Below are 25546 nucleotides of genomic sequence, written 5' to 3' on the forward strand. Positions count from 1 at the left end.
AGCATTTTACCAAATTAGGTGACAAGGTATTTGGTAATCTAAGGGTTCAATTAATCAAAATGTATACCTCATTCTGCACAAATATATGCAAGTCTGTGGAATCCCCAAAAGATTGGCATTCACTGGTCCAGTCTGGCACAGATGAAGACAACAGTCTCATAGTGTGGTTAGGGCTAAATTTGCAAAGTGGCTCCCTTCATTTGTGAGCATACAATTTTGCCAATTTGAGTAACGTTTGTGCATTCATTTGTACACACATACGTGTGTTTGTGCGTGCAATTTGTGCATGTGTCACGGTTCCTCCCCCACTCTGAACTCTAGGGTACAGATGTGGGGACCTGCATGAAAAACCTCCCAAGCTTATCTTTACCAGCTTAGGTCAAAACTTCCCCAAGGTACAAAATATTACACCTTGGACTGGCCGCTACCACCACCAAACTAATACTGGTTACTGGGGAAGAGCTGTTTGGACGCGTCCTTCCCCCCAAAATACTTCCCAAAACCTTGCACCCCACTTCCTGGACAAGGTTTGGTAAAAAGCCTCACCAATTTGCCTAGGTGACTACAGACCCAGACCCTTGGATCTTAAGAACAATGAACAATCCTCCCAACACTTGCACCCCCCCTTTCCTGGGAAATGTTGGATAAAAAGCCTCACCAATTTGCATAGGTGACCACAGACCCAAACCCTTGGATCTGAGAACAATGAAAAAGCATTCAGTGTTTTACAAGAAGACTTTTAATAAAAAAATAGAAGTAAATAGAAATAAAGAAATCCCCCCTGTAAAATCAGGATGGTAGATATCTTACAGGGTAATTAGATTCAAAAACATAGAGAACCCCTCTAGGCAAAACCTTGTTACAAAAAAGATACACAGACAGAAATAGTTATTCTATTCAGCACAATTCTTTTCTCAGCCATTTAAAGAAATCATAATCTAACACATACCTAGCTAGATTACTTACTAAAAGTTCTAAGGCTCCATTCCTGTTCTGTCCCCGGCCAAGACGACTACAGACAGACACAGACCCTTTGTTTCTCTCCCTCCTCCCAGCTTTTGAAAGTATCTTGTCTCCTCATTGGTCATTTTGGTCAGGTGCCAGCGAGGTTACCTTTAGCTTCTTAACCCTTTACAGGTGAGAGGAGCTTTCCCCTGGCCAGGAGGGATTTCAAAGGGGTTTACCCTTCCCTTTATATTTATGACACGCCCCCCAAATCTCAGCTAGGGTGAAACACTGGCTGGGATTTCTTCCTGGAGCTCTAGGAAAACAGAGTTAATAAGACACATGCATCTCTAAATATACTACCAAGTACATAAAGACTAACAATATTTTCCACATCTCAAGGACGATTTTAACCAGTTGATTCTGGGAAACTTTCATGGGAGAGTGCATCAGCCACTTTGTTAGAAGCTCCTGAGATGTGTCGGATGTCGAAATCAAAATCTTGGAGAGCTAAACTCCACCGAAGAAGTTTTTTGTTAGTTTCTTTGACAGTGTGAAGCCACTTTAGTGCAGCATGGTCGGTTTGCAGGTGGAAACGCCGTCCCCAAACATATGGGCGTAGCTTTTCCAGAGCGTAGACAATGGCATAACATTCTTTTTCAGTGACTGACCAGTTGCTTTCCCTCTCAGACAGTTTTTTGCTGAGAAACACTACAGGGTGGAATTCTTGATCAGGTCCTTTCTGCATTAAAACTGCTCCCACACCACGCTCGGATGCATCTGTGGTTACTAGGAACGGTTTGTCAAAGTCTGGGGCCCTTAGTACAGGGTCAGACATGAGTGTCGCTTTAAGCTTGTTAAAGGCCTTCTGACACTTTCCGGTCCACTGAACAGCATTTGGCTGTTTCTTTTTGGTTAGGTCTGTCAGTGGGGCAGCGATTTGGCTGTAGTGCGGTACAAATCGTCTGTAATAACCGGCCAAGCCTAAGAAGGATTGAACCTGTTTCTTTGACTTTGGGACAGGCCACTTTTGGATAGCATCCACTTTGGCCTGTAGGGGGCTGATAGTTCCTTGACCCACCTGGTGTCCAAGGTAAGTCACTCTGTTTAGGCCTATTTGACACTTCTTAGCCTTAACAGTTAGTCCTGCCTCCCTTATGCGCTCAAGGACTTTTTGTAGATGTTCCAGGTGGTCTGCCCAGGAATCCGAAAATATGGCCACATCGTCAAGGTAGGCGACTGCATATTCTCCTAATCCCGCTAGGAGACCATCTACAAGTCTTTGGAAAGTGGCGGGTGCATTTCGCAGCCCGAAAGGGAGTACATTAAATTCATACAGCCCGAGATGTGTGATGAAGGCTGACCTTTCCTTGGCAGATTCATCTAGCGGTACCTGCCAGTACCCCTTGGTTAAGTCCAAGGTAGAGATGAACTGGGCCCATCCCAGTTTCTCTAATAGTTCATCAGTGCGTGGCATTGGATAGTTGTCTGGGCGAGTTACAGCATTTAGCTTACGGTAGTCCACGCAAAAACGTATTTCTCCATCTGGTTTGGGAACTAGAACCACTGGAGATGCCCATGCACTTTCAGAGGGGCGGATTACACCCATCTGTAACATATCCTGGATCTCCCGTTCTATAGCAGTTTTAGCTTGAGGAGACACCCGGTAAGGGTGGACCCTAATTGGGTGAGCATTACCTGTGTCAATGGAGTGGTATGCCCGTTCAGTCAGTCCTGGGGTGGCTGAGAACGTTGGCGCGTAGCTAGTGCACAGCTTCTGGATCTGCTGTCGCTGCATACGCCCAAGGGTCATGGAGAGGTTCACCTCTTCCACACCACCAGCACATTTCCCTTCGTAGTAAACACCTTCAGGCCACTCAGCGTCGTCTCCTCCCTGGGCTGTAAACTGACAAACCTTTAATTCTCTGGAATAAAAGGGCTTTAGAGAATTAATATGGTACACCTTAGGCTTTCGGTTGGAGGTGGGGAATGCTATGAGATAATTAACAGCTCCCAGGCGCTCCTGGACCACGAATGGCCCTTCCCACGATGCTTCCATTTTATGGGCCTGGAGCGCCTTTAAGACCATGACCTGGTCTCCTACTTTGAAGGAACGCTCTCTGGCATGTTTATCATACCAGGCTTTTTGCTCTTTTTGAGCATCCTGTAAGTTTTCTCTAGCAAGGGCTAAAGAGGTTCGGAGGGTGTTTTGTAGGTTGGTTACAAAGTCCAGAATGTTAGTTCCTGGAGAAGGTGTAAATCCCTCCCATTGCTGCTTCACCAACTGCAATGGCCCCTTAACCTCACGGCCATATACAAGTTCAAATGGGGAAAACCCTAAACTGGGATGTGGTACAGCTCTGTAGGCAAAGAGCAACTGCTGCAATACTAGGTCCCAATCATTGGAGTGCTCATTTACGAATTTACGTATCATGGCCCCCAAAGTTCCATTAAACTTCTCCACCATGCCATTTGTTTGATGATGGTAAGGAGTGGCAACCAAGTGATTTACCCCATGAGCTTCCCAAAGGTTTTTCATAGTTCCTGCCAGGAAATTAGTCCCTGCATCTGTGAGGATGTCGGAGGGCCAACCTACCCTGGCAAAAATGTCTGCTAGTGCCTGGCACACACTTTTAGCCCTGGTGTTGCTTAGAGCTACTGCTTCCGGCCATCGGGTGGCAAAATCCATGAAAGTCAGTATGTACTGCTTTCCTCTGGGTGTCTTTTTCGGAAAAGGACCCAGAATATCCACAGCTACTCGCTGAAATGGAACTTCAATGATGGGGAGTGGCTGGAGAGGAGCTTTGACCTGGTCTTGGGGTTTTCCCACACCTCACAAGACTGGACATAGGTAGAAACATCCTTGCCCATTCCCTCCCAGTGGAATGACCCCCCCAAACAGTCTTTGGTCCTGTTCACCCCAGCATGGCCACTAGGGTGATCATGGGCTAAGCTCAAGAGCTTGGCCCGGTATTTAGTTGGAACTACCAACTGTCTCTGAGGATGCCAGTCTTCCTGGTGTCCCCCAGAAAGAGTTTCCTTGTATAAAAGTCCTCTTTCTACAACAAACCTGGATCGATTAGAAGAGCTGAGAGGCGGTGGGTTGCTCTGTGCCGCCGTCCACGCTCTCTGGAGGCTTTCATCTGCTTCCTGTTCGGTCTGGAACTGTTCCCTTGATGCTGGAGACATCAGTTCCTCATTGGATTGGAGACATAGGCTTGGTCCCTCTGGAAGCGATATAGGGGATGGAGCTGTTTCTGTTGACTGTGAACCGCTCTCCGCTGGTGCACTATGTTGGGATTCAGGCTCCGGCTGAGCCTCTTGTGTAGGGTTATCGGCTGCTGCCAGTTCAGGTTCGGTGGGGCCCTCTGGTGTTGAGGTTGCAAGTACTGGATTCAGTGCTGACACGGGGTCTGGTGTTGGTTGTTCGGCTGGTTCCGGTTCTGGGACTGGTTCCGTCTGGGTCTCTGGGACTGGATCCACTACTGCTGTTGCAGACATTGGCCTGGGGTCCAGGTCCATCACCTCTGACTGGGTCCTGATAGAAGTTTCCGGAACAGAGCTAGGCCTCACGGCTTGTTTAGCCTGGTTGCGGGTGACCATTCCCACCCTCTTGGCCTGCTTCACATGATTGGCCAAGTCTTCCCCCAACAGCATGGGGATGGGATAATCATCATAGACTGCAAAAGTCCACATTCCTGACCAGCCCTTGTACTGGACAGGCAACTTGGCTGTAGGCAAATTGAAAGAGTTGGACTTGAAGGGTTGAATCGTCACTTGGATCTCTGGGTTGATTAAATTGGGGTCCACTAAGGAAGCATGGATAGCTGACACTTGTGCTCCGGTGTCCCTCCACGCGGTGACCTTCTTCCCACCCACACTCACAGTTTCCCTCCGCTCCAAGGGTATCTGGGAGGTATCTGGGCCTGTGGACCTCTGGTGTGATTCCGGTGCAATGAACTGTAATCTGTTGGGGTTCTTGGGGCAGTTGGCCTTTACATGCCCCAGCTCGTTACACTTAAAACATCGTCCAGCTGACGGGTCACTGGGGCGAGGAGGGTTGCTGGAGAACGGGGTGGTGGGACGATAAGGGGTCTGGAGGGTTCTTTGGGAGGTAGGTGGGGCTTTGGGCGGCCCCCGGTAATAGGGTGTGGTCTGGGGTGGTCCCTTCTGGTCTCCGCTCCAACTGCGACCAGTTTTCTTCTTCTCTGCCACCTCCACCCATCTGGCTCCAATCTCTCCTGCCTCAATTACAGTTTTGGGTTTCCCATCTAGGATGTATCTTTCTATTTCCTCAGGAACACCCTCTAAGAATTGTTCCATTTGCATTAGGAAGGGCAAATTTACTGGAGATTCAACACTTGCTCCTGATATCCAGGCATCCCAATGTTTTACAATGTGGTAGGCATGTCGGGTAAATGACATGTCTGGTTTCCACCTTAGGGCTCTGAACCTCCGACGAGACTGCTCGGGTGTTATCCCCATTCTGACTCTCGCCTTGGATTTAAACAGTTCATACTTGTTCATGTGTTCTTTAGGCATTTCAGCTGCCACCTCAGCTAAGGGTCCACTGAGCTGCGGCCTCAGCTCTACCATGTATTGGTCAGTAGAGATGTTGTACCCAAGGCAGGCCCTTTCGAAGTTTTCTAAGAAGGCCTCAGTATCATCACCTGCCTTGTAGGTGGGGAACTTTCTGGGATGGGAAGTGGTACCTGGAGAAGGATTGCTAGGGTTTGTTGGTATATTCTGCTGGGCCTTTATCCTCTCCATCTCCTCCACATGCTTCCTCTCTTTTTCCTTCTCCTCCTCCTTCAGCCGCATGAGTTCTATCTGTCTTTCATGTTCCCTTTGTTTTTCCTCAGCCTGCAATTTGGCTAATTCCAGCTGTAGTCGAGCTGAGGATTTGGCCATTCTAACCTCTCTGTTTTTAACTAACTTGACACCCGAGGTTTAGAAATAAACAAACAAAACTTGGCTGTAAAATTTTGCTGTGCTGGAATAGAATACCTATTCTCTGATAGTGATTGTCAGCCTACAGAAAAAGACAATTCCCTTGTCTCTGCTCTGGGCCCAAATTAAAGCAAAAAACCTCCAACTACTTGGAAACCTGCTTACCCAGCCCAAAGAAGAAAAAAAATTTCTTTTCAAACCTGTGCTCCTTGTAAAACAAAAAAAAAATCAAAATCCTAAAAAAAACCCTGCCACTTTTGTCTCCAGGCAAATGGGTAGAGCACACACCCCCTATTTACTTTTAGGAAGAAAAGAAAAAAAAAAACCTCTGGGTTGGAAGACTGTGAATTTCCCTGCAGGAGTTAAGTACCCTGCCTCCAGGCAAAGAAAACCTGCAATTCACAAGATAATCCCCTTTTGTCTCTGCTTGGCCACAAAGCAGAGAGAAACCAAGCTGCTTTCAGTTTCAAAGCTGCCTTCTGGACTTCCTAAAAATTCCTTTTTAAAATCTGTATTTCTAGTTCAAAAAATCTCAACTGGATCTCAAAATGATTTCAGGTTAATCCCACCACTGTGCCACCATGTCACGGTTCCTCCCCCACTCTGAACTCTAGGGTACAGATGTGGGGACCTGCATGAAAAACCTCCCAAGCTTATCTTTACCAGCTTAGGTCAAAACTTCCCCAAGGTACAAAATATTACACCTTGGACTGGCCGCTACCACCACCAAACTAATACTGGTTACTGGGGAAGAGCTGTTTGGACGCGTCCTTCCCCCCAAAATACTTCCCAAAACCTTGCACCCCACTTCCTGGACAAGGTTTGGTAAAAAGCCTCACCAATTTGCCTAGGTGACTACAGACCCAGACCCTTGGATCTTAAGAACAATGAACAATCCTCCCAACACTTGCACCCCCCCTTTCCTGGGAAATGTTGGATAAAAAGCCTCACCAATTTGCATAGGTGACCACAGACCCAAACCCTTGGATCTGAGAACAATGAAAAAGCATTCAGTGTTTTACAAGAAGACTTTTAATAAAAAAATAGAAGTAAATAGAAATAAAGAAATCCCCCCTGTAAAATCAGGATGGTAGATATCTTACAGGGTAATTAGATTCAAAAACATAGAGAACCCCTCTAGGCAAAACCTTGTTACAAAAAAGATACACAGACAGAAATAGTTATTCTATTCAGCACAATTCTTTTCTCAGCCATTTAAAGAAATCATAATCTAACACATACCTAGCTAGATTACTTACTAAAAGTTCTAAGGCTCCATTCCTGTTCTGTCCCCGGCCAAGACGACTGCAGACAGACACAGACCCTTTGTTTCTCTCCCTCCTCCCAGCTTTTGAAAATATCTTGTCTCCTCATTGGTCATTTTGGTCAGGTGCCAGCGAGGTTACCTTTAGCTTCTTAACCCTTTACAGGTGAGAGGAGCTTTCCCCTGGCCAGGAGGGATTTCAAAGGGGTTTACCCTTCCCTTTATATTTATGACAGCATGTAAATATGCTTTTTACATTCAAATGATAAAAATTTAAAACTGATCACATGAAAATTGTATGCATGAGTAATGTGGGCTCAAATGGATGCCACATATTGAAAATTTGGCTGTTATGGTCCATGACAAAAAATAGATGTGAGCAAACTATAGCTGCCAGACAGCCAGTTGAGCAACAATACCTCCAGGACTGGACATAGTACAAAGAACTGACTAGACAAATTGTGCTCAGTCCAATAGTCTCAAACTGCAAAAAGCACTTTTTGTCATTAGAAAAATACTGCAATGATTATTTATGGGCCTCCTCACAAAAGAAAAAAAAAAAAAAAGAGGACTTTTGTCATACCATAGAGGGATGAAATAATTAACAGATTTCCAACTTGCTTCAATATTCATTGAACAACCACAAAACAGCCTTTTAATGAAAATAATTTGTTGGAATACTAACATGCATATTTTTCCTCTAAATGTTAATTTGGTAATAAACTAAGATGGAAATTGGTTAACAATTACCACGCTACCCCCTTTTTTAAAAATAAGAGTTGCTGCTACTGGTAAACTCAGAAATGCTAACTTTAATTTTATTATGTGCCTTATTTTTACAGGAAGTTTGCAATTCATATGTGGTAAGACATTCTTTTCAAACTTTTGAAATTTCAAATCGCTGGGCTGAGCAAAATGGCCATTTTTTGTTTAAATGACTGTTTCATGAGGTATTAGAAGCATTACTATTAGAAGTATTACTATTATGGCATTATGTTAAATGACAAACCAGAGATTTATGTAATTAGAGGAAAAACACATATGAATAAAAAAAAAAGTGAAACATTAACAAGAAAATTTATGAGATTACCTTCAAGAGAGGACTCAATCTACTGCCTATATAAGGTAATGTACTTGACTACCCATCCCTTGAACCTTATGGATAGTCTCCATACACAATGCAAAATAAATACAGTGTCCAGTCTAAACTGAAAATTTTTCTTCCATCATGGAATATTAGGGTTGTCAACCCTCCCGGACTGGCCAGGAGTCTCCCAGAATCAGTCTTGATCTCCCAGTGGCTATTAAAAGCCATCTAGGAGATTTTAACATGCCGCTAAGAGTCCAGTCAGCGGCGCAGCGGGGCTAAGGCAGGCTCCCTACCTGCCCTGGCTCTGTACGGCTCCCGGAAGCGACTGACATGACTGGCTCCTAGGTGCAGGGATGGCCGCGGGGTCTCTGCATGCTGCCCCCACTCCGAGTGCTGACTCTGCAGCTCCCATTGACCGGGAACCATGGCCAATGGGAGCTGTGGGGGCAGTGCCTGCAGGCAGGGGCAGTGCACAGTACCGGCTGGCCGCCTGAGCTTAGGAGCCAGATATGCCAGTCGCTTCCAGGAGTTTCCTGAGGTAAGCCTCCCAGCCGGAGCCTGCGCCCCTCACCCCCTCCTGCACCCAACCCCCTGCCCCAGGCTCAGCCTGGAGCCCCCTCCCACACTCCGCACCCCTCGGCCTCAGCCCCGAGCCCAGACCCCAAATACCCCCTCCCACACCTCAACCCCCTGCCCCAGCCCAGTGAAAGTGAGTGAGGGTGGGGGAGAGCATGCGACGGAGGGAGGGGGGATGGAGTGAGCAGGGAGTGGAGCCTCAGAGAAGGGGCAGGGCAGGGGCATGGACTCGGGGAAGGGGCTGAGCAAGGGTGTTTGGGTTTGTGTGATTAGACAATTAGCAACCCTATAGAATATACTTGTTTTCCAGAAGTAATTTACAGTTCTCATTTCCTTTTTCTTAGTCCCAGGCTTAATCTTTGAGCTGATTTGTAGGTTGTCATAAAGTGCATAATTTCTCAATTTTTGCACTTTTATGTGATGGAGAAAAAAGGTTGCTAAATATCTACTGTAGCTACGATCATAAAGATTAAATGCCTGGGCCCAGATCCTCAAAAATATTTATGCACCTAATTCCCATTGACATCAATGGCAGTTAGGCACATAAATACTTTTGAGGATCTGAGCTCTGAAAAATTCAGACATAAAATAAGCTACTGTAAAAGTGTGATAGACATTCTAAAATGGCCACTGGGAAAACAGGAAGCGTCAATTAAATTCTATGTTTCCATATTCCAAATTATAAGGGCGATCCAGCAAATGTGTACTCAAGTGTGAAACTTAATGTGAAACTCTTATTCAAGCAAAGATGAATTCCATAAAAGGAGAACATGCCTGACCAGGCCCCTAACAACATCTAGCTGATTCATGTAATCAGAAATTTGTTTGACTAATTATTAGTTATGTCACGACTATTTAGAATTCTAAATCTACAACTGTGAAACAGAGTAAAAGAATATTAGCTTATTTAAAACAAGGCACCGTACAGCTCTCTCGTAAAAGCTATGAAGTATTCCAGAAGATGTGGGCAGTGAAGTAAACACACACTTCTTAGGCAACTTATTGTAATAATCTTATTCCTTAGATTTTCCAAACAATGAGTACAGTTTTAAACATAAGGCTCCCTGTAACAGGACACTTCTGTTAAGGCTTGCAGTTATTTTTGTTTTGTTTTCTCACTATCAAATCATCTTTATGTTATTGGGCAGGAGCTAACAGTATTAAGGGTTTGAGTGTCTCTGAGGCAGAGGGAACTACAGAAAGAAACAGTCTTCCTGGAAGGAAAGCCCTGAATAGCCAAGCATGAGAGAAAGAATAGGCTGAATTTAACAATACAGTAAATCCCAAGGAAGTGGTAATTTTGGACTATATCCAGTGCATACAGAACAGGGTAGTTAATATGTTACCAGCCTGTAAGGCTCAAAAGTATGAATACTCACGATCATTGGTGCTCCAGGGTTTTCAGCTATGAGTGTGGCTATTACTAAGAGGTCGTTTCTCAGCTGGCGATCATAGTGACGGAAACCATGCATGAGTAAGTTCACAAACACTTCCTTCAAAGCACTTAGAAGAAAATGAAAGTCAGAGTTTTATATTCCTTTTCATATTCTATTTATGTGCAGCTCCTGAGTACATGAATCCCATTGCAAGTCAGACTTTTCAAAGTCTACATTAGTGTGCAGTTGCAAGCACCACAACTTCCCAAGGTTTTTTCAAAATTGATATTTTATACGTACCACGGTGTATTTAATTTAAGCATCAACTGCTAAAACAGGCATAATTGGACACAAATCTTTGTTTTACAGGTGTTAAATTGAGTTTATAAAGAGATGTCTATTTACTCAAGCAAAGGTATGCTTAACTGCATCTTGCTGTCTGATTAAAACATTTCCTTTAAAAACAGAAGGGCAAATCCTCAGTGAAAGTCAACACAACTCCATTGACTAATGGAGTAATGTAGCTGAGGATCTGGTTCTCAGCCTTGTATTTTATAAAACATATCATTTACTACTAATTTTATAAAAGCGGCAAAGAGTCCTGTGGCACCTTACAGACATAGACTAACAGACGTATTGGAGCATAAGCTTTCATGGGTGAATACCCGCTTCGTCGGACGCATGTAGTGGAAATTTCCAGAGGCAGGTATAAATATGCAAGCAAGAATCAGGCTAGGAATAACGAGGTTAGCTCAATCAGGGAGGATGAGGCCCTCTACTAAGCAGTTGAAGTGTGAACACCAAGGGAGGAGAAACTGCTTTAGTAGTTGGCTGGCCATTCACAGTCTTTGTTTAATCCTGAGCAGTTTCTCCTCCCTTGGTGTTCACACCTCAACTGCTTAGAAGAGGGCCTCATCCTCCCTAATTGAGCTAACCTTGTTATTCCTAGCCTGATTCTTGCTTGCATATTTATACCTGCCTCTGGAAATTTCCACTACATGCATCCGACGAAGGGGGTCTTCATCCATGAAAGCTTATGCTCCAATACATCTGTTAGTCTATAAGGTGCCACAGGACTCTCTGCCGCTTTTACAGATCCAGACTAACACGACTACCCCCTGATACTTTATTTTTTTTTAGCATTGCAGTAAAGCATTGCATTGATTTAAGGCCGGATTCCACAGTCCTTTCCTTCTGCAGGATCAGGCCCACAATAATTACTGATAAACTGCATAACCTGCATTTCTCTTAACATGCTGAGAGACGAGACATCAAACAAAATGCAAAAATCCAGTAACATATTATTTTAGTACTACACAGATTGCTCCAAAATTGTAATACTAGTTTACATAATGTTTGATTGTACTTACTATATACATTCCAAATTACTGAGCTGATTAACAATTTCTTCTTTTGACATGTTTTCTAATAAGTTCCATAGGATTTCTGATGAACGGAACAGTAGCTGTCCAGAGGGATCAGCATCATTTAGATGAGAACAGATTCTGCTGGCTGCATGGGCTTTCATCATAAGTTTACAATTTACTCCTGTAATTAAGAAAGTCTGAATAATCAACTCCCTGCAGGTTGGTAATTGTGTGTGTGTGTGTGTGTGTGTGTGTGTGTGTGTATGTATATATATATATATAAAAAAATAAAGAAAAGCATATCTGAGATAATGAGATTGTTAAAAAAAATCCTATACTAACCAGATGTGGAGAGATGCTGTAGGGCTTTAAGTACCCATAACTTCTCAGCAAGTTGATTTTCAACCAATGCTAGAGACAAAACTAGAGTTTCTGCTAAACCTCCTAATTCAGCCATTTGTATCTTATAGTTTGCACTTGTAGAGTGGAAACCTGTATGTACAATAGTTGAGAGTTATAACTATTTAGACATGCATAATCACATACAATATCTAGTTTTCTTCAAAAAATGGATGAAATGTGAATTTCAGTAATTTTAGTGAAAATTATCGAAAGTGAAACTTTTAACCAAGATCAAGACCTCATTGTGTTAGGTGCTATACAAACATATAGTAAGAGTTGGTTCCTAGCTTGTAGAGTTAACAGTCTAACACACAAACAGTGGAAGAGGAAACAGAGGCACAGAACAGTGAAGTGACTTGCTCTAGGTCACACAACATGTCAGTGGCAGACATGGAACAGAACCCAAGTCTCCTGAGTCCCAGTCCAGTGCCTTAATTCTCTGAACCACGCTGCCACTCATGATTACCATATCTGTCTATCAGTCAGCATGACTAAATCCCATGGCTTAACATGACTCCTCAAGGTCATGTTGACTAAATTTGAATTGCCAACATTTGTTTTTTCCTTTGCCTATGCATACAGAAATCACTACTGTGGTTCTTTTTGTAGTGTAGATGGGGATACAAGTATTGAGATGAGCAATTCACAGTCTTATGTTCCACCTAATCAAGTAACAGAAAGTTTAGTTTGAGCAATTTTTAAAAGACAAATGACATTTTAGAGAAAAGGCCAATTTTTGTTGTTTTTAAAAGACGAGATTCTTGTAAAAATTTCCCTTATTTAGTACTAGTCAAACACATCCTTCATTTCCTCATTGCAAGTGGTTCCTCTGCCCAATGATGACCTCTTCCATTTGCAGATCTGCCTGCAATGTCAATCCTGTTAAGTGTTGAGCACTCTGGCCCTAATCCAGCAAAGCATCAACACTCTCGTGAGTAGCTCCATTTACTTCAGCAGGGTTAAACATGTGCTTTGACGCTTTTGCTGCTTTGCCAGAGTGCTCAGCACCTTACAGGATCATACCTCAATTTAAACCCCAGTCCTGCAAAGATGTTAAGCACATTAATAGTCCCACTGAAAAATCATTTTAGAGAACAGTGTCTACCAAGCATAAAATACAGTTCCTTAGTTTTGACATAACACCTCTTACTTTCTGTATCTAAAGGAAAGGCAAAATCTCCAAGAATTTCAACACTTATTGAAGTTAAGTGGAACTACTCAATTATGTAAAGTTAAGCATGTGTATATATGTATTTGCAGTATTTGGAGTAATTCTTTTAAAAACTAAAAACAGATTGCTTTGACATTTCCAGATTCCTGTAACTGGAGTGAGAGCACCAACCTGAGCTTTGCAGGCCACAGAAGCCAGGTTAGCCTATTACCAAAGTCACAGAGTCAAAGGCCCTGTGGAACCACCAGATAATCCAATGCAACCTCCTGTATATACAGGCCACTTGTACCATCCAGCACCCATGCACCAAACCCAACAAACAAAATTAGACCTAAATATTAAAACCCACAGGAGACTAGACTATTATGTGCCACTGGTAGAGAATAGGATGGATTAAGGGGTACCAGGGTCCGAGATCCCCACATAGCAGAGACATGTCCAGTTGCTGTAAGCTTCCTAAATCATAAAACCCAGGAAGAGGAGACAATGCTGCCTCTCTAGAGGTCATATGGCCAAATCAAGAATTCTATATTTTTCCCCCACTTCCAGCCCCAAAGCCATCCACTCCTTTTTCCTGTATCTTTCCTGTTTCAGAATCATCATGGCCCTCCCCACAATCATTTGAACAGTTTCACCCTAGCCCCCCAAAATGTTATAATAAACAATGTCTAACTAAATTAATCTTGCATATATTGTCAGATTAGACAGATACATTCAATGCATACACATGGATAATTTAATTTTAATAAAATATTTTAAATGACAATGCATACATTCCTATTGAATATATTAATTGCACATTCTCCAATGCGGTCTATTTAATTAAGGTAATTATGGCACTTATCTGTGCAAATAAAAATTCTTAACTGGAGTCAGAGCTGAGTGCAAATAGGCATTTCACAGTAGATGACAGATCATATACATTTCATTGTTTCATTCTTGCAAGATTTTAAAATTGTGTATTTTACCTGCAAGCTGTTTGTTTGGTGGCTCTGTGTGGTAAAAGCTAATAATACACTTACAGATTTGTATCCTCACTTGAGAGCTGGGCACCCTCATCAAGTAACCTGTGAGAAACAGACAAATTCTGATTTGCAATTTTTACAAGACAGAATAGTTTAAAAAAAGGTCATCTGAGTCTTCCTACTTACATCCCCCTGTACAACATTGAGTAATGTATGTTCCTTATTACTGTTTACACCCTGTATATATTTGTGTTCACTCCTTATGAGGGTAACCATCTTGGGCCGGTATTAACTTATCCCAGGTTTGACTATAAATACCTGAGAGACAGGATTCACTGCCACAGATGGGGAGGAAGTGGTTTTGGGAAAATGGCCTGGGGTTTATAAAAAAAGCCTATTCTGCTGCCCTTTGTTTTACAGCCTGAGGCTGGAGTTCCCTGAGCAAGGTGGGCTGGAACTTCACCCTCTCCAGAGTGGTGAGGGAATAGGCCAACTCAATGGTTCCAGACAGTTTCTCTCAGAACAAAGAAAACAGGATTACTAATACGGCAGCTGACACCATGGCTGCCATATTAGTAATCCTAGCTTCTAGTGAGGCACAATGGGATATAAGGGGAACATATAAAAAGTATCTTTTCAACAGAATAGGGAGAGAACTGGAGAGAGCCATGTTGTGGAGATAATTTAATTGGGCATGCTCCCCAAGAGAGACTGACTTGCTTTCTTTTTTAATTTTGTAATCCTCCACTTTGTAATAGGTTTTGGGGCACGCATCACCAAAGACGGTCTGAAACATGTGGGTCTATTTTGATATCTCTTTGGACAGATGAAAATAAAGACCTCCAGGCTGGAGAACTTTCTGTTCCCAGGTTCCAAGGAAATTCCTTTTTGTTTGACCTGTCACACACGGCCTTTTGCTCCACCTCTCTATTGCTCAAGTCTTCCCACTTGCTGACCTGCTATTTCTCTTCTCATTCCCACCTCTATTGGATAGTCAAGACCCCATGCTCTCTTGACCCACAGAGCTTGTGGTGATGGTGTTCTTTGAAAAACTCAAGTGTAATAGCTAAGATTCTCAAAGCAAAATGAAATCAGCCAGTGGACCAGGCTACAGGAGTCATACTGGCTTATTTCGTGAGCTCTCCTGGGCTAACCCTGGTGGGCAGCCTCTCTCACTAGGAAGAAAGAAACCTCATTGGCTAATCAAACAATTAGGATTCTCCAATATTCTGAAAGCTGCACAGATGAAGTTCATAGCAAAGTAGAAATGCTTCTGAATGCTGGAAAATTCAGAATGTTGACTGACTCAGGAGATAGCAAGAACTTGTAATTATAAGTGCGGTAACAAAAAATCATATAAATTCTAAGCTACAACTGAGAAGATAATTGTGGTTCTTTTTATTATGCTGGAGGGTATTACAGCACAGCAATCTAACTTACCCAGTTGTGCAATTAATTCTAAAGTAACTGGGGTATAGTTTACTTCATCAGATAATTTCTTCTTTAAAAATGGTAACCTACAAAAATTGAGCAAGCAAGTTATTATAAGTATCCTTAGAACACAGCAGAAAAAACAGATTAATCAAAACGTGTTTATGCTGATACCAATATTAGATAGAAAATCAATATCCTATGTTCTATCCCATGAAATTCATTGAAGATGTCTTGGAAAAACTGTCCTCAAGTATATTCTTTGCAGACACTGATCCCAGAACAAAAATGTTTACTTTCATGATCTAGCAACTAATTTTTTGGCTGATAGAAGTAAATGCCTACAGGTACCATTGTAGTAATTCATATTTGGTAAACCAGGAAATAATCCCAGCAAACAAATCTCATTTAAGTATGGAAGATTAAACTCAATAACTGGGGTGACATCAGTCATATGCCAGAGGCAGGCTATGAATAGACATGCTCACCACAGATAGGGAAAAAGGAACCTATTCCTAGGCAGGACAGCTAGGAATATGGAAAAATAGAACTATTAATTTGACTCCAGGTAGCCTAAATACAACTCTCTCTTTAAACTGGGGTATTGTTCAGATAAATTCACTCAGATACTATGAGCACAGAGTTTATGTAATAAATAAACACTATAAAATTGCCCTCATATTCAAATATTGAGATGTTATGCTCCATTCACGACATATTGTTGTGCATGCACAGCTTTGCTGTAGGTTTTCTGGAGAGGGGTTAGGTATGAGCAGCAGAGCCAGAGGAAAAGAAGGGAGAGAGAAAATAATGGGGCAAATGGGGAGAAAGAGATGGAAAAGGTGAGAAGGAAAGAAGTGTGAGCAAGATAGGCTAAGAAATAAAGGTAGTGGTGGAAGAGTAGAAAATTGTAGGAGAGACAGCACCAGCTGCTAAAAGGAACTTCCAAGTAACACCTACTCTAATTATTGGCTTCTCCTCTTCACCTATAAAAGCACTGAAGTGTGGAAACATCCCTATCGGACAAAAATTAAAGTAAAGTAAAGAACTGGGGTCCAATGCCATATCCATACATTCACTGCAGAAACTAGTATTATTTCTGAACTCTACAATAGGTGAAAATTTACTTCTCACTTGAACGGATACTGTGTTGTATGGACCTGTCATAAATATAAAGGGAAGGGTAAACCCCTTTGAAATCCTTCCTGGCCAGGGGAAAGCTCCTCTCACCTGTAAAGGGTTAAGAAGCTAAAGGTAACCTCGCTGGCACCTGACCAAAATGATCAATGAGGAGACAAGATACTTTCAAAAGCTGGGAGGAGGGAGAGAAACAAAGGGTCCGTGTGTCTGTCTATATGCTGGTTTCTGCCGGGGATAGACCAGGAATGGAGTCTTAGAACTTTTAGTAAGTAATCTAGCTAGGTATGTGTTAGATTATGATTTCTTTAAATGGCTGAGAAAAGAATTGTGCTGAATAGAATAACTATTTCTGTCTGTGTATCTTTTTTGTAACTTAAGGTTTTGTCTAGAGGGGTTCTCTATGTTTTTGAATCTAATTACCCTGTAAGATATCTACCATCCTGATTTTACAGGGGGGATTTCTTTATTTCTATTTACTTCTATTTTTATTAAAAGTCTTCTTGTAAGAAAACTGAATGCTTTTTCATTGTCTCAGATCCAAGGATTTGGGTCTGTGGTCACCTATGCAAATTAGTGAGGCTTTTTATCCAACATTTCCCAGGAAAGGGGGGGTGCAAGTGTTGGGAGGATTGTTCATTGTTCTTAAGATCCAAGGGTCTGGGTCTGTAGTCACCCAGGCAAATTGGTGAGGCTTTTTACCAAACCTTGTCCAGGAAGTGGGGTGCAAGGTTTTGGGAAGTATTTTGGGGGGAAGGACGCGTCCAAACAGCTCTTCCCCAGTAACCAGTATTAGTTTGGTGGTGGTAGCAGCCAGTCCAAGGACAACGGGTGGAATATTTTGTACCTTGGGGAAGTTTTGACCTAAGCTGGTAAAGATAAGCTTAGGAGGTTTTTCATGCAGGTCCCCACATCTGTACCCTAGAGTTCAGAGTGGGGGAGGAACCTTGACAGGACCTTACACCTTCACTGCAAAGTTTTGTCATGTTGCTGCCATACACATAAGAAACTGAAAACTTCATGATGTACTCTAATTAATCACTGTGGGGCATCAAAGCAGCACAATTAGTTATACTTAGAAAAGTAAGAAATTCAGTTGCAATGTTGTATATTTATCAGCTGAAAATGAGTGATCAAAAACGTTAAGGGGAAGTCTTCTGTATAATCTTTATTATGGCTGCAATTTCCAAACTAAAAGGAAAGTACTGACAAACATGAAATGAATGACACTTTAATTCTGATTTGCAAATAATGTAGAATAGTATGGCAATGAAGATGTTAAAAAGCCCTTACAATTAAATGTTACATTCTAAAGTAGATTAAAAATCGATAAAACCAAAACAAAACCCTCAAATTGTTTTTGTATTCCAGCCCCCCCAAACTGACCTAAGGTTTATCACTTCATAAAGTTTATCTAAAGCTATTAAGGTCCCTTTGTTTCACCTCAGGTTTTTAACTCACTGGGAGAACATTTTGAAACAACAAAACACACCTTAACAAGACTTATTGTTTAATCTCTTGGGGGCCAATCGTCCCAGAACACCCCACTGCAGGCAATGAGACACCTCTGGAAATTCTGCTTTCTGGCATCCCAGGGTTAATTATAATACAGTTCTAAGTGCAGCAATAGGTAGTTCCATAGTCACTGAACTACTAAAAACGGTCTTTTTGTGTCTACAGCAATCATACATGCAGAAAATCAGTTTATAAAAGGGAAAGAAGGGGAACCAGTGTGTGCCTACTCATCTCACAGAGGTGTTGAGAAAATCATTTAATATTTGCATAGCACTTACATAAGTCCTCAGTGCTATTTATTATTAAAGACTGATGTACTTACCCGCATAATTTAAGAATTTCACATGTAGGCTCTATGAAAGCCTCTTGGTCCTGAATTTTTTCTGCACATAGGTTAAGAATTTTAAATATTTGTGCTAAATCCTTAAGAGGCTTTTAATGTTCAATAGTTAAGGAAATTAGACTGTTAGAACTCCTGAGAATGAGGAAAAAAATGTACTTTATTTTCGGAAAGAAATACCCTACTCCAACACTGTCAGATTTGGATAACTAAAATTAGACACATAAATCCCTATTTAGGTACAGTAACTATAAGTGGCTGGATTTTCAGATGTGTGAAGCACCTGAGGTTTCTTACCCATTGATCTCACTGGGAGTTATGGGCACTAAACACCACAGAAAAGTATGCCTAAATATGGATTTATATGTCTAACTTTAGGGACTCAAGTTTGAAAATGTGAACCAAACACACATTTGTAAAGTAATCTTTATACACAGTTTCACCTATCATTTCTAGATATTTGTTACATATGACTGGTACTGTTAATACATATACATATATATAAAAAAGCATCCAGCTAATTAATCTGATTTGGTTTTATTTAAATGTCACCTTATGCCCATGAGTCATTATTATTCTTATCCGCATTTCTTAAGTATTAATCAATATAGCACTTAGAAACCACATCTGTGCTGAGTTGTAAAAGCTGAAATTACATTTACGTTTGCATAGCCTTTTATCTATATTTTTCTACGTTATTGTATACTGAGATTTTTCAATTCTATTTTGAAGCACATAGCCCCAAGCATCCAAATAATATTTCTTATCCAAGCAACCCTAGCAATGATAAGTGTGCATAGAAAGCCTTCTCTAAGTCAGTGGTTTTCAAACTTTTGTTTTGGTGACTCAGTTGAAGAAAATTGTTGATGCCCATGACACAATGGAGCTGGGGATGAGGGGTTTGGGAGGGGCTCAGGGCTGAGGCTGAGGGTTGGGGTACGGGAGAGGGATCAGAGCTCTGGGGTGGGGGGTGCAGGAAGGGGTTCCGGGTTTGGGGGTGCTGAGGCAGGGGATTGGGGCATGGGGTTGGTGCATGGGCTTACATCGGGCTAGTACTACAACTGGTCAGCAGTGCAGTGGAGTTGCTAAGGCAGACTTCCTGCCTGTCCTGGCACCGCGGACTGTACTGTGTCCCGGAAGCGCCCAGCAGCAAGTCCGGCTCCTAGGTGGAGGTGTGCAAACGGCTCTGCATGGCTCTCGCCTGCAGGCACCACCCCCAGCTCCCATTGGTTGGGAACTGGCCAATGGGAGTGCAGAGCCATTGCTCAGGATGGGGGTACCACGCGGCACCCCGTAGCCCCCCTGCCTAGGAGCTGGACCTGCTGCTGGCCACTTCTGGGGTTTCAGAACAGGTAAGAACTAGTCTGCCTTAGCTGGGCAGCACAGCTGACGGGATTTTTAATGGCCTGGTCAGCGGTGCTGACCAGAGCCTCGAGACCCAGTGCCTTACATTCCATGACCCAGTACTGGATCGTGACCCGCAGTCTGAAATCCACTGCTCTAAGCCAGTGAATAACTTATGAGTGAACCACTGCTGCTATCAGGGAAAGCGATACATTTCTATGAAACGTAGCCGATGATAAGCAACTTTGCTGAAAAGTCAAAAATATTAAAAAATATAAAATACCACATCTTATTTGAACTGTAGTTTCCATAGAAGAGAGAAAAAAAAAAGGATACAAGCCCTGTTTCATACTGCTTCACCACTTTCTTGAGAGTTTCTAGCTGTCCATCTTCCTCATTATTCTTAAAAAGAAAAAAAACGACCCTTAACTTTAAATTGCAGTGTGCCTTTAAAACCTTAAATGATCTTGGTCTATCCCCTTTTGAGTACAAGTGCAAGTGGAAAAATAGATTAAAAAGTCACAAGATACTATGAAATTCTGAAAGCGTTCAGCAGCAAATCTTGATCTAACCATATTTTTTTAAATGCACAGAACACATTATTATAATCATGCAGAGTCTTTTAGTAATGGATTTTTTGGTTGAATGTGTGGGCTCACTGGCTTAAATCATCTGACAGCACTATAAGCTTGTCTGATAAGTGAAGTAGTATGTCATCACAATTGGTATAGTGCCTGTATGAAAGTATGGTGTGCCATTTTTATTTTAAAATTAGACATACTGATGTATTTTAAAGATGCATTGACATAGGATAGATTTATTAAGAAATGTTGTATTACATCTATTGCATCTCAAATTGTTGCTAGGAAAATGTCTAATGCCACACTAAGTAGTGTACGCACCAGCCTGTTGCTGTTCTTTGTCTGCCTTCACTGGCAACTTCTCAGTTTCAGACTCTGAATATATTCTCACTCCTTACATGTGAAGCCCCAGAAACGTATTCTCTCTTTTCCCACGGAGGCCATTCCATCCCTTTTAAACAATTATTAATTATTATTCATTATTTGTACTGTGATAATACCTAGGAGCCCCAGTCATGGACCAGGGCCCCCAGTGTGCTAGATGCTGTACACAAACAGAACAAAAAGTTGATCCTTGCACCAAAGAGCGTACAATCTAAAACAAGAGACAACTGGTAGAAACAGACAGTCAGATGGAAGAGTATAAGGAAATAAGACAATATTGGTCAGTACAGTGGACAGTGGTCACAACACACCAACTGTCAAGTTTTTGACATCATACAAAGGAGTATTTTAAGGAGGGATTTGAAAAAGAATAATGAGGTAGCTTTGTGAATGTTTATGGAGAGTGCCTCCAAAGCATAAGGGGCAGATTGGGAGAAAGCTGGTTTGAAAATTTAACACGTGGCGATGGAGACTGGTGTCATTGGCCAATCGGAGGTGAGCGTTGACAACTTGATAGCATATGAGAAGCACTAAGTTGGTTAGGTATAAGTCCTGATGGGCCTTAGAAATGAAAACAAGCATCTTAAGTTCGATGCAATAAAGAAAAGAGAGCCAGTGGATGGATACAAAGAGGAATTATATGGTCAAGGTGAGGAGCTAGAAATGTGACCTTTGCAGCAGCACTCTGAATGGACATGAGCCAGGCAAGATTGTATTTGTCCTCTCCATCTATTTAACCACTGCCCACTACTATTGGAAAGTTAGTGGATTAAATGGACAAGAGTTCCAATCTGGAGTTGCAGTTCCCATTATCTGTACTCCTATTGAGGCGATCCTGCCTGCATACAAACCCTTAATTTTTCCATTCTTCTGAAGCACCATTTTTGATATCGACCAGTTTTTTAATAAAGCTCAGATTCTAGAACTGTCCAAATTCTCTCCTTTGCTACAGTTCCCATATCTTGCATAAAATCCCCCTTTGCAGCCAAGAATCTCTCAATGCCAGCACTGTATAGGCCTGGTAAAGGGGCAGTGCTGGAAAAGGGACTAAGGGTATGTCAGGACATGTCAATAGTGGCACTGTAGAACACTCCACTGTGGCTATTCTGAGGTCCTTTGCCACTAGGCAAGGCTACTGTCAGGGCCGGCTCCAGGCACCAGCGTTCCAAGCAGACGCTTGGGGCGGCAGTTAGAAACGGGCGGCAGTTCCTCCGGTTGCGGCGGCAATTCAGCGGCAGCTTCTCTGCTCCGCCCACTGCAGCAGCAATTCGGGGCAGCTTCTTCCTTTGCTGTTTGCGGTGGCAGTTTTTTTCCACTGCTTGGGGCAGCAAAAACTGTAGAGCCGGCCCTGGCTACTGTAATTTAGAGTAGCCAAGGAGTTGCTCTAAATTAGACCAGCAGTTGTTTCAGCCCACTCACCAGCCCAGAATCTAAAGGCCTCCTTCCCCGTGTTGCACCTACGTGTGCTTTGCTGTCTGGAGGTGCACCACACAATCTCACAAAAAATATTTTTATGAAGATCATGCACAGCTTACTCTTTCAGCTGTAGGTTATAAAAAAAAAAAAGAGAGAGAAAGACTGGCTCTTCTTAGATTTTGTAATCAGCAATTTGATATGTTCAATGAAGCTGTTGCTTAAAGACAATAAATGATTATGTTTTTACAGTCAAAGGGAACTTTTATAATTCTTGTGCATTTGATTTGTCAAATCTTCCTGCAGAGACCAAAATAATCTTTTGAGGTCCAGGCTATAACTGAAACTGTTTTTCTGTGTGTCTATTTAGTCCTATTTGTTCTTGACTCCTGAGCTTTATAAATGTTCTCCCTCCTCCAATTCAAGCCCCTAGAGAAATGTTAGCAGCTAATATGGGCAATCACATACATGCTGACAAGCTTTAAACAATTCTACATGTTGTAACTGCTTTCTTAGTGGTGGGTTTCAAAATCTACAGTTGCCATCTTGGACAGTCAATTGCACACCAACACCGTGTCATTTGCCCACGTGGATTCTATAATCTACACATTTGCAACAATTTTTTGTGAAAGTTCATATTTAGGCACATGAATGAATATTTAACACAAATGTTCATGGGTACCACTGTTCCTTGACACTGAATATCTTCAAAGACATACTTGCATTGTAATTCTACCAGTATAATTCTTCCATTTTGAGGATTTGCAGTCCTGACCACTGAGGCTCAACATCTGGCTATTTAATTGTAACATGTATTTTATTATTACCCTTACAAAATGTATCACAAGCCTTTTTCCTCATGTTGTACTTACAGAGTTGGAATCTTCAAGTAGTTTGATGACACGATTAAGGTCCACAGACTTCAACTGAATACACTACAAACAAATACAGTTCTTAATTTTTTCAATGTTTAAAAATGCTAAAATTGAACAATGTTAAATATGAGCAAAAAAGGACCTAAACTTTGAGGCTATAATTCTAGTGAGGGGTGCGAGGGATATCACAGATAATGAGACTCAGGCCTTGTCTACACTGCAGGATAAGTTGATGTAAGTTACGCAACTGTAGTTACAGAATTTACATAACTGAAGTCAATGTAGTTTACATCGATTTACTGTGGTGTCTATACTCTTGCATCAAGTATTAGGGGATAGCTGTTGTTTTTGTGGATACAGACTAACACAAGGAGTCTGGTGGAACCTTAAAGACTTAACAGATTTGCATCTGAAGAAGTGGTGTTTTACTCATGAAAGCTTATGCCCAAATAAATCTGTTAGTCTTTAAGGTGCCACCAGACTCTTGCATCAACACTCTTGCATTGACATAGCTTCTGCCTCTTGTTGAGGTGGAGTACTGAAGTTGACAGAAGAGTGCTCTCCCATCGACTTATCGCATCTTCACCAGACCCAATAAATTGACACCACTGCATCGATTGCAGCAGTGCTGATTTAGCCCACAGTGAAAACAAGCCCTGAATCTCTAGTGGTTTTGAAGTTACAATAATAAGGAATTATAGCCTAATAATTCAAAATATAGAGCTTTCTTCTGATTTTATATAAATGCCTGAATAGGAGTCCCAGATTCCCATTTGTATTCCCTCTACCCATATCACCTCCTCAACCTATCCCTTTCTGCAGTATTACTTCCTAGGCAGTCATTTCCCATTTTGTATCGATTGAGTTTGACGCCAGAAGACACTATCAGAAAAAAAATAGTCTAGTCTGACCAGTTGCATATCACAGGCCACTAGACCCCACCCAGTTACCCCTAGATTAAATTGAAGCGTTACAGCCCTTGTGAGACTAAACTACATGTGCCACAGGCCCCTAGGATAGCAGGGAATTGATTTGGTGAGACACACCCAGATGCAGCACGGAACCAATTTCCATGTGCTTCAATCTTCATCACAACCACACAAACTAGATTTTTTTTAAATTGAGAAAGCCCACTTAGGACGAGCAGGAGCCTTCCGTGGGTAAATGCCAGCCCCTTGTTCAAAACCCAACCTTTCATTCGGTAAAGACAAGCAACCACCCCCAAACACGAACCGACTGTAAACGGGTGCAATACTGTCCGTCTCCTCCACCACCGAGAGCCCCCTCCCTCCGCCGCAGCGCCCAGCAGGTGGCAGTGGGGCCACACGGCTGCTGCTCAGAGCCAGCGAGGCTGGCGGGGCCGGCGGGGCAGGTTGCCGCTGCTGCGGGGGAACGCGAGGGGGAGCAGCAGAGGCGGGAGGACTCACAAGTGAGGGAGGGGAGAGGCCCAGAGACCGGCGGGTTCGCCTCTGCCCGATTGCCAGGGCCAGCAGGAGCCTCTGAGGGCAGCTACAAAAGGCGCCTCCCCACCCAGTAGGGCGCACGGACCATCCCCCAGGGGACGCCAGGGGAAGAGGCAGGGACGGGACGGGACGGGGAGTGAACGGGACGGCGGGTGCTGAGCGGATCGTTCCTCCCTCCCCCAGGGACCGTGCTTGGCCCGCTGCCCGGGGCCGGGCTGTCGGCGCTGCTCACCCTGGGTCGCGCTCACCTGGCTGGTCCGCAGGGCACTGTCCGTGGCCGGCTGCGGCCTGCGCTTCTCCCTGCCGGCCAGGTGGGCCGGGGCGGGGGCGCCGTCGGGCCCGGGCGGCGAGGACATAGATGCGGCGAGCGTCGGGATCAGTGCGGGACCCGGGCGGCAGCAGCCGCCACCTCCCTGCTCCAGCGCCGGCACCAACACAAGCCGGGCTCCGTTCCCATGGCAGCGGGGGAAGCCGCCTACGGCAGCCCCAGGGAGTCAGAAGAGCTGCCAGGCGCGTTCGAAGGCGGGGAAGTCAGAGCAAAAGCTCCCCCTAGTGGCCAGCCCAGGGAGAGACCTGGGGGTCGGAGGAGGTGGAGCGCGGCCACATCCCATCCCCACCTCAACCCCACCGTCCCCAGCAATTCCCTCGCTCACAGCACTTCCCTCCCCCCCACCTCAACCCCCTCACTCACAGCTCATCCCGCCACCTCAGTCCCCCTCACAGCATGTCCCTCTGACTCCCTAGCCCACAACTCCCCTCCAGGCAACCTCCTCATAGCCTATCCCTCTGCCTCCCCTACACACCAAAAGCCCCACACAACAACTCCCTCACCGCACAATGGTAACATTCTCTAGGGTACAATCTGGATGCTGAACAGCTGGGTCCCCCCCAATTCTCTAATCTGGGGTGCCTTTTACAGTGCTTCACTGTGAGAGCAGCCACTCCTGGCCTTGCTCA

At 43.3% G+C, this 25546-nt stretch overlaps 2 protein-coding genes across 9 annotated transcripts in view; both read right to left on the reverse strand.

The window, feature by feature from the left end:
• The window catches only part of CFAP69 (cilia and flagella associated protein 69), a 48060-nt gene extending 23003 nt beyond the window's left edge, over window positions 1-25057 (reverse strand). For 2 of the 8 annotated variants that reach the window (XM_073334021.2, XM_073334019.2), the window contains exons 1-9: window positions 24838-25056; window positions 23124-23186; window positions 20210-20275; window positions 18512-18621; window positions 15547-15623; window positions 14110-14208; window positions 11911-12060; window positions 11572-11749; window positions 10205-10328 (exon numbers count right to left, since the gene is read on the reverse strand). In XM_073334021.2, the coding sequence (XP_073190122.2) occupies window positions 10205-10328; window positions 11572-11749; window positions 11911-12060; window positions 14110-14208; window positions 15547-15623; window positions 18512-18621; window positions 20210-20275; window positions 23124-23186; window positions 24838-24945 (975 nt within the window). In that variant the 5' untranslated portion in view covers window positions 24946-25056. Of the gene's footprint in view, window positions 1-10204; window positions 10329-11571; window positions 11750-11910; window positions 12061-14109; window positions 14209-15546; window positions 15624-18511; window positions 18622-20209; window positions 20276-23123; window positions 23187-24821 lie in introns of those variants that run through there. The other 6 variants (XM_073334020.2, XM_073334022.2, XM_073334023.2 and 3 more) reach the window with 6 other exon arrangements.
• LOC144930267 (uncharacterized) lies at window positions 15-4641 on the reverse strand. The gene is made up of 3 exons (XM_078851914.1): window positions 4016-4641; window positions 2096-2870; window positions 15-38 (listed from the first exon to the last, which is right to left on the reverse strand). The coding sequence occupies exons 1-3, from the start codon at window positions 4639-4641 to the stop codon at window positions 15-17; spliced, it is 1425 nt and encodes a 474-aa protein (XP_078708040.1).
• Window positions 25058-25546: the final 489 nt, after the last annotated feature.

The sequence above is a fragment of the Lepidochelys kempii genome, chromosome 2 (genome assembly GCF_965140285.1).
Source record: "Lepidochelys kempii isolate rLepKem1 chromosome 2, rLepKem1.hap1, whole genome shotgun sequence".
Taxonomy (NCBI): Eukaryota; Metazoa; Chordata; order Testudines; family Cheloniidae; genus Lepidochelys; species Lepidochelys kempii.

Excerpts from the sequence above, each read along its gene's own strand:
- LOC144930267 (XM_078851914.1), bottom strand. The coding sequence starts at position 4,641 with ATGTGGACTTTTGCAGTCTATGATGATTATCCCATCCCCATGCTGTTG. Across the intron at positions 2,871-4,015 it reads AGCTCTTCTAATCGATCCAG|AGAATTAAAGGTTTGTCAGT; the intron begins GTTTGTTGTAGA and ends CTTTTATTCCAG. Across the intron at positions 39-2,095 it reads TCCTTGAGCGCATAAGGGAG|ATTACCAAATACCTTGTCAC; the intron begins GCAGGACTAACT and ends TTGAACCCTTAG.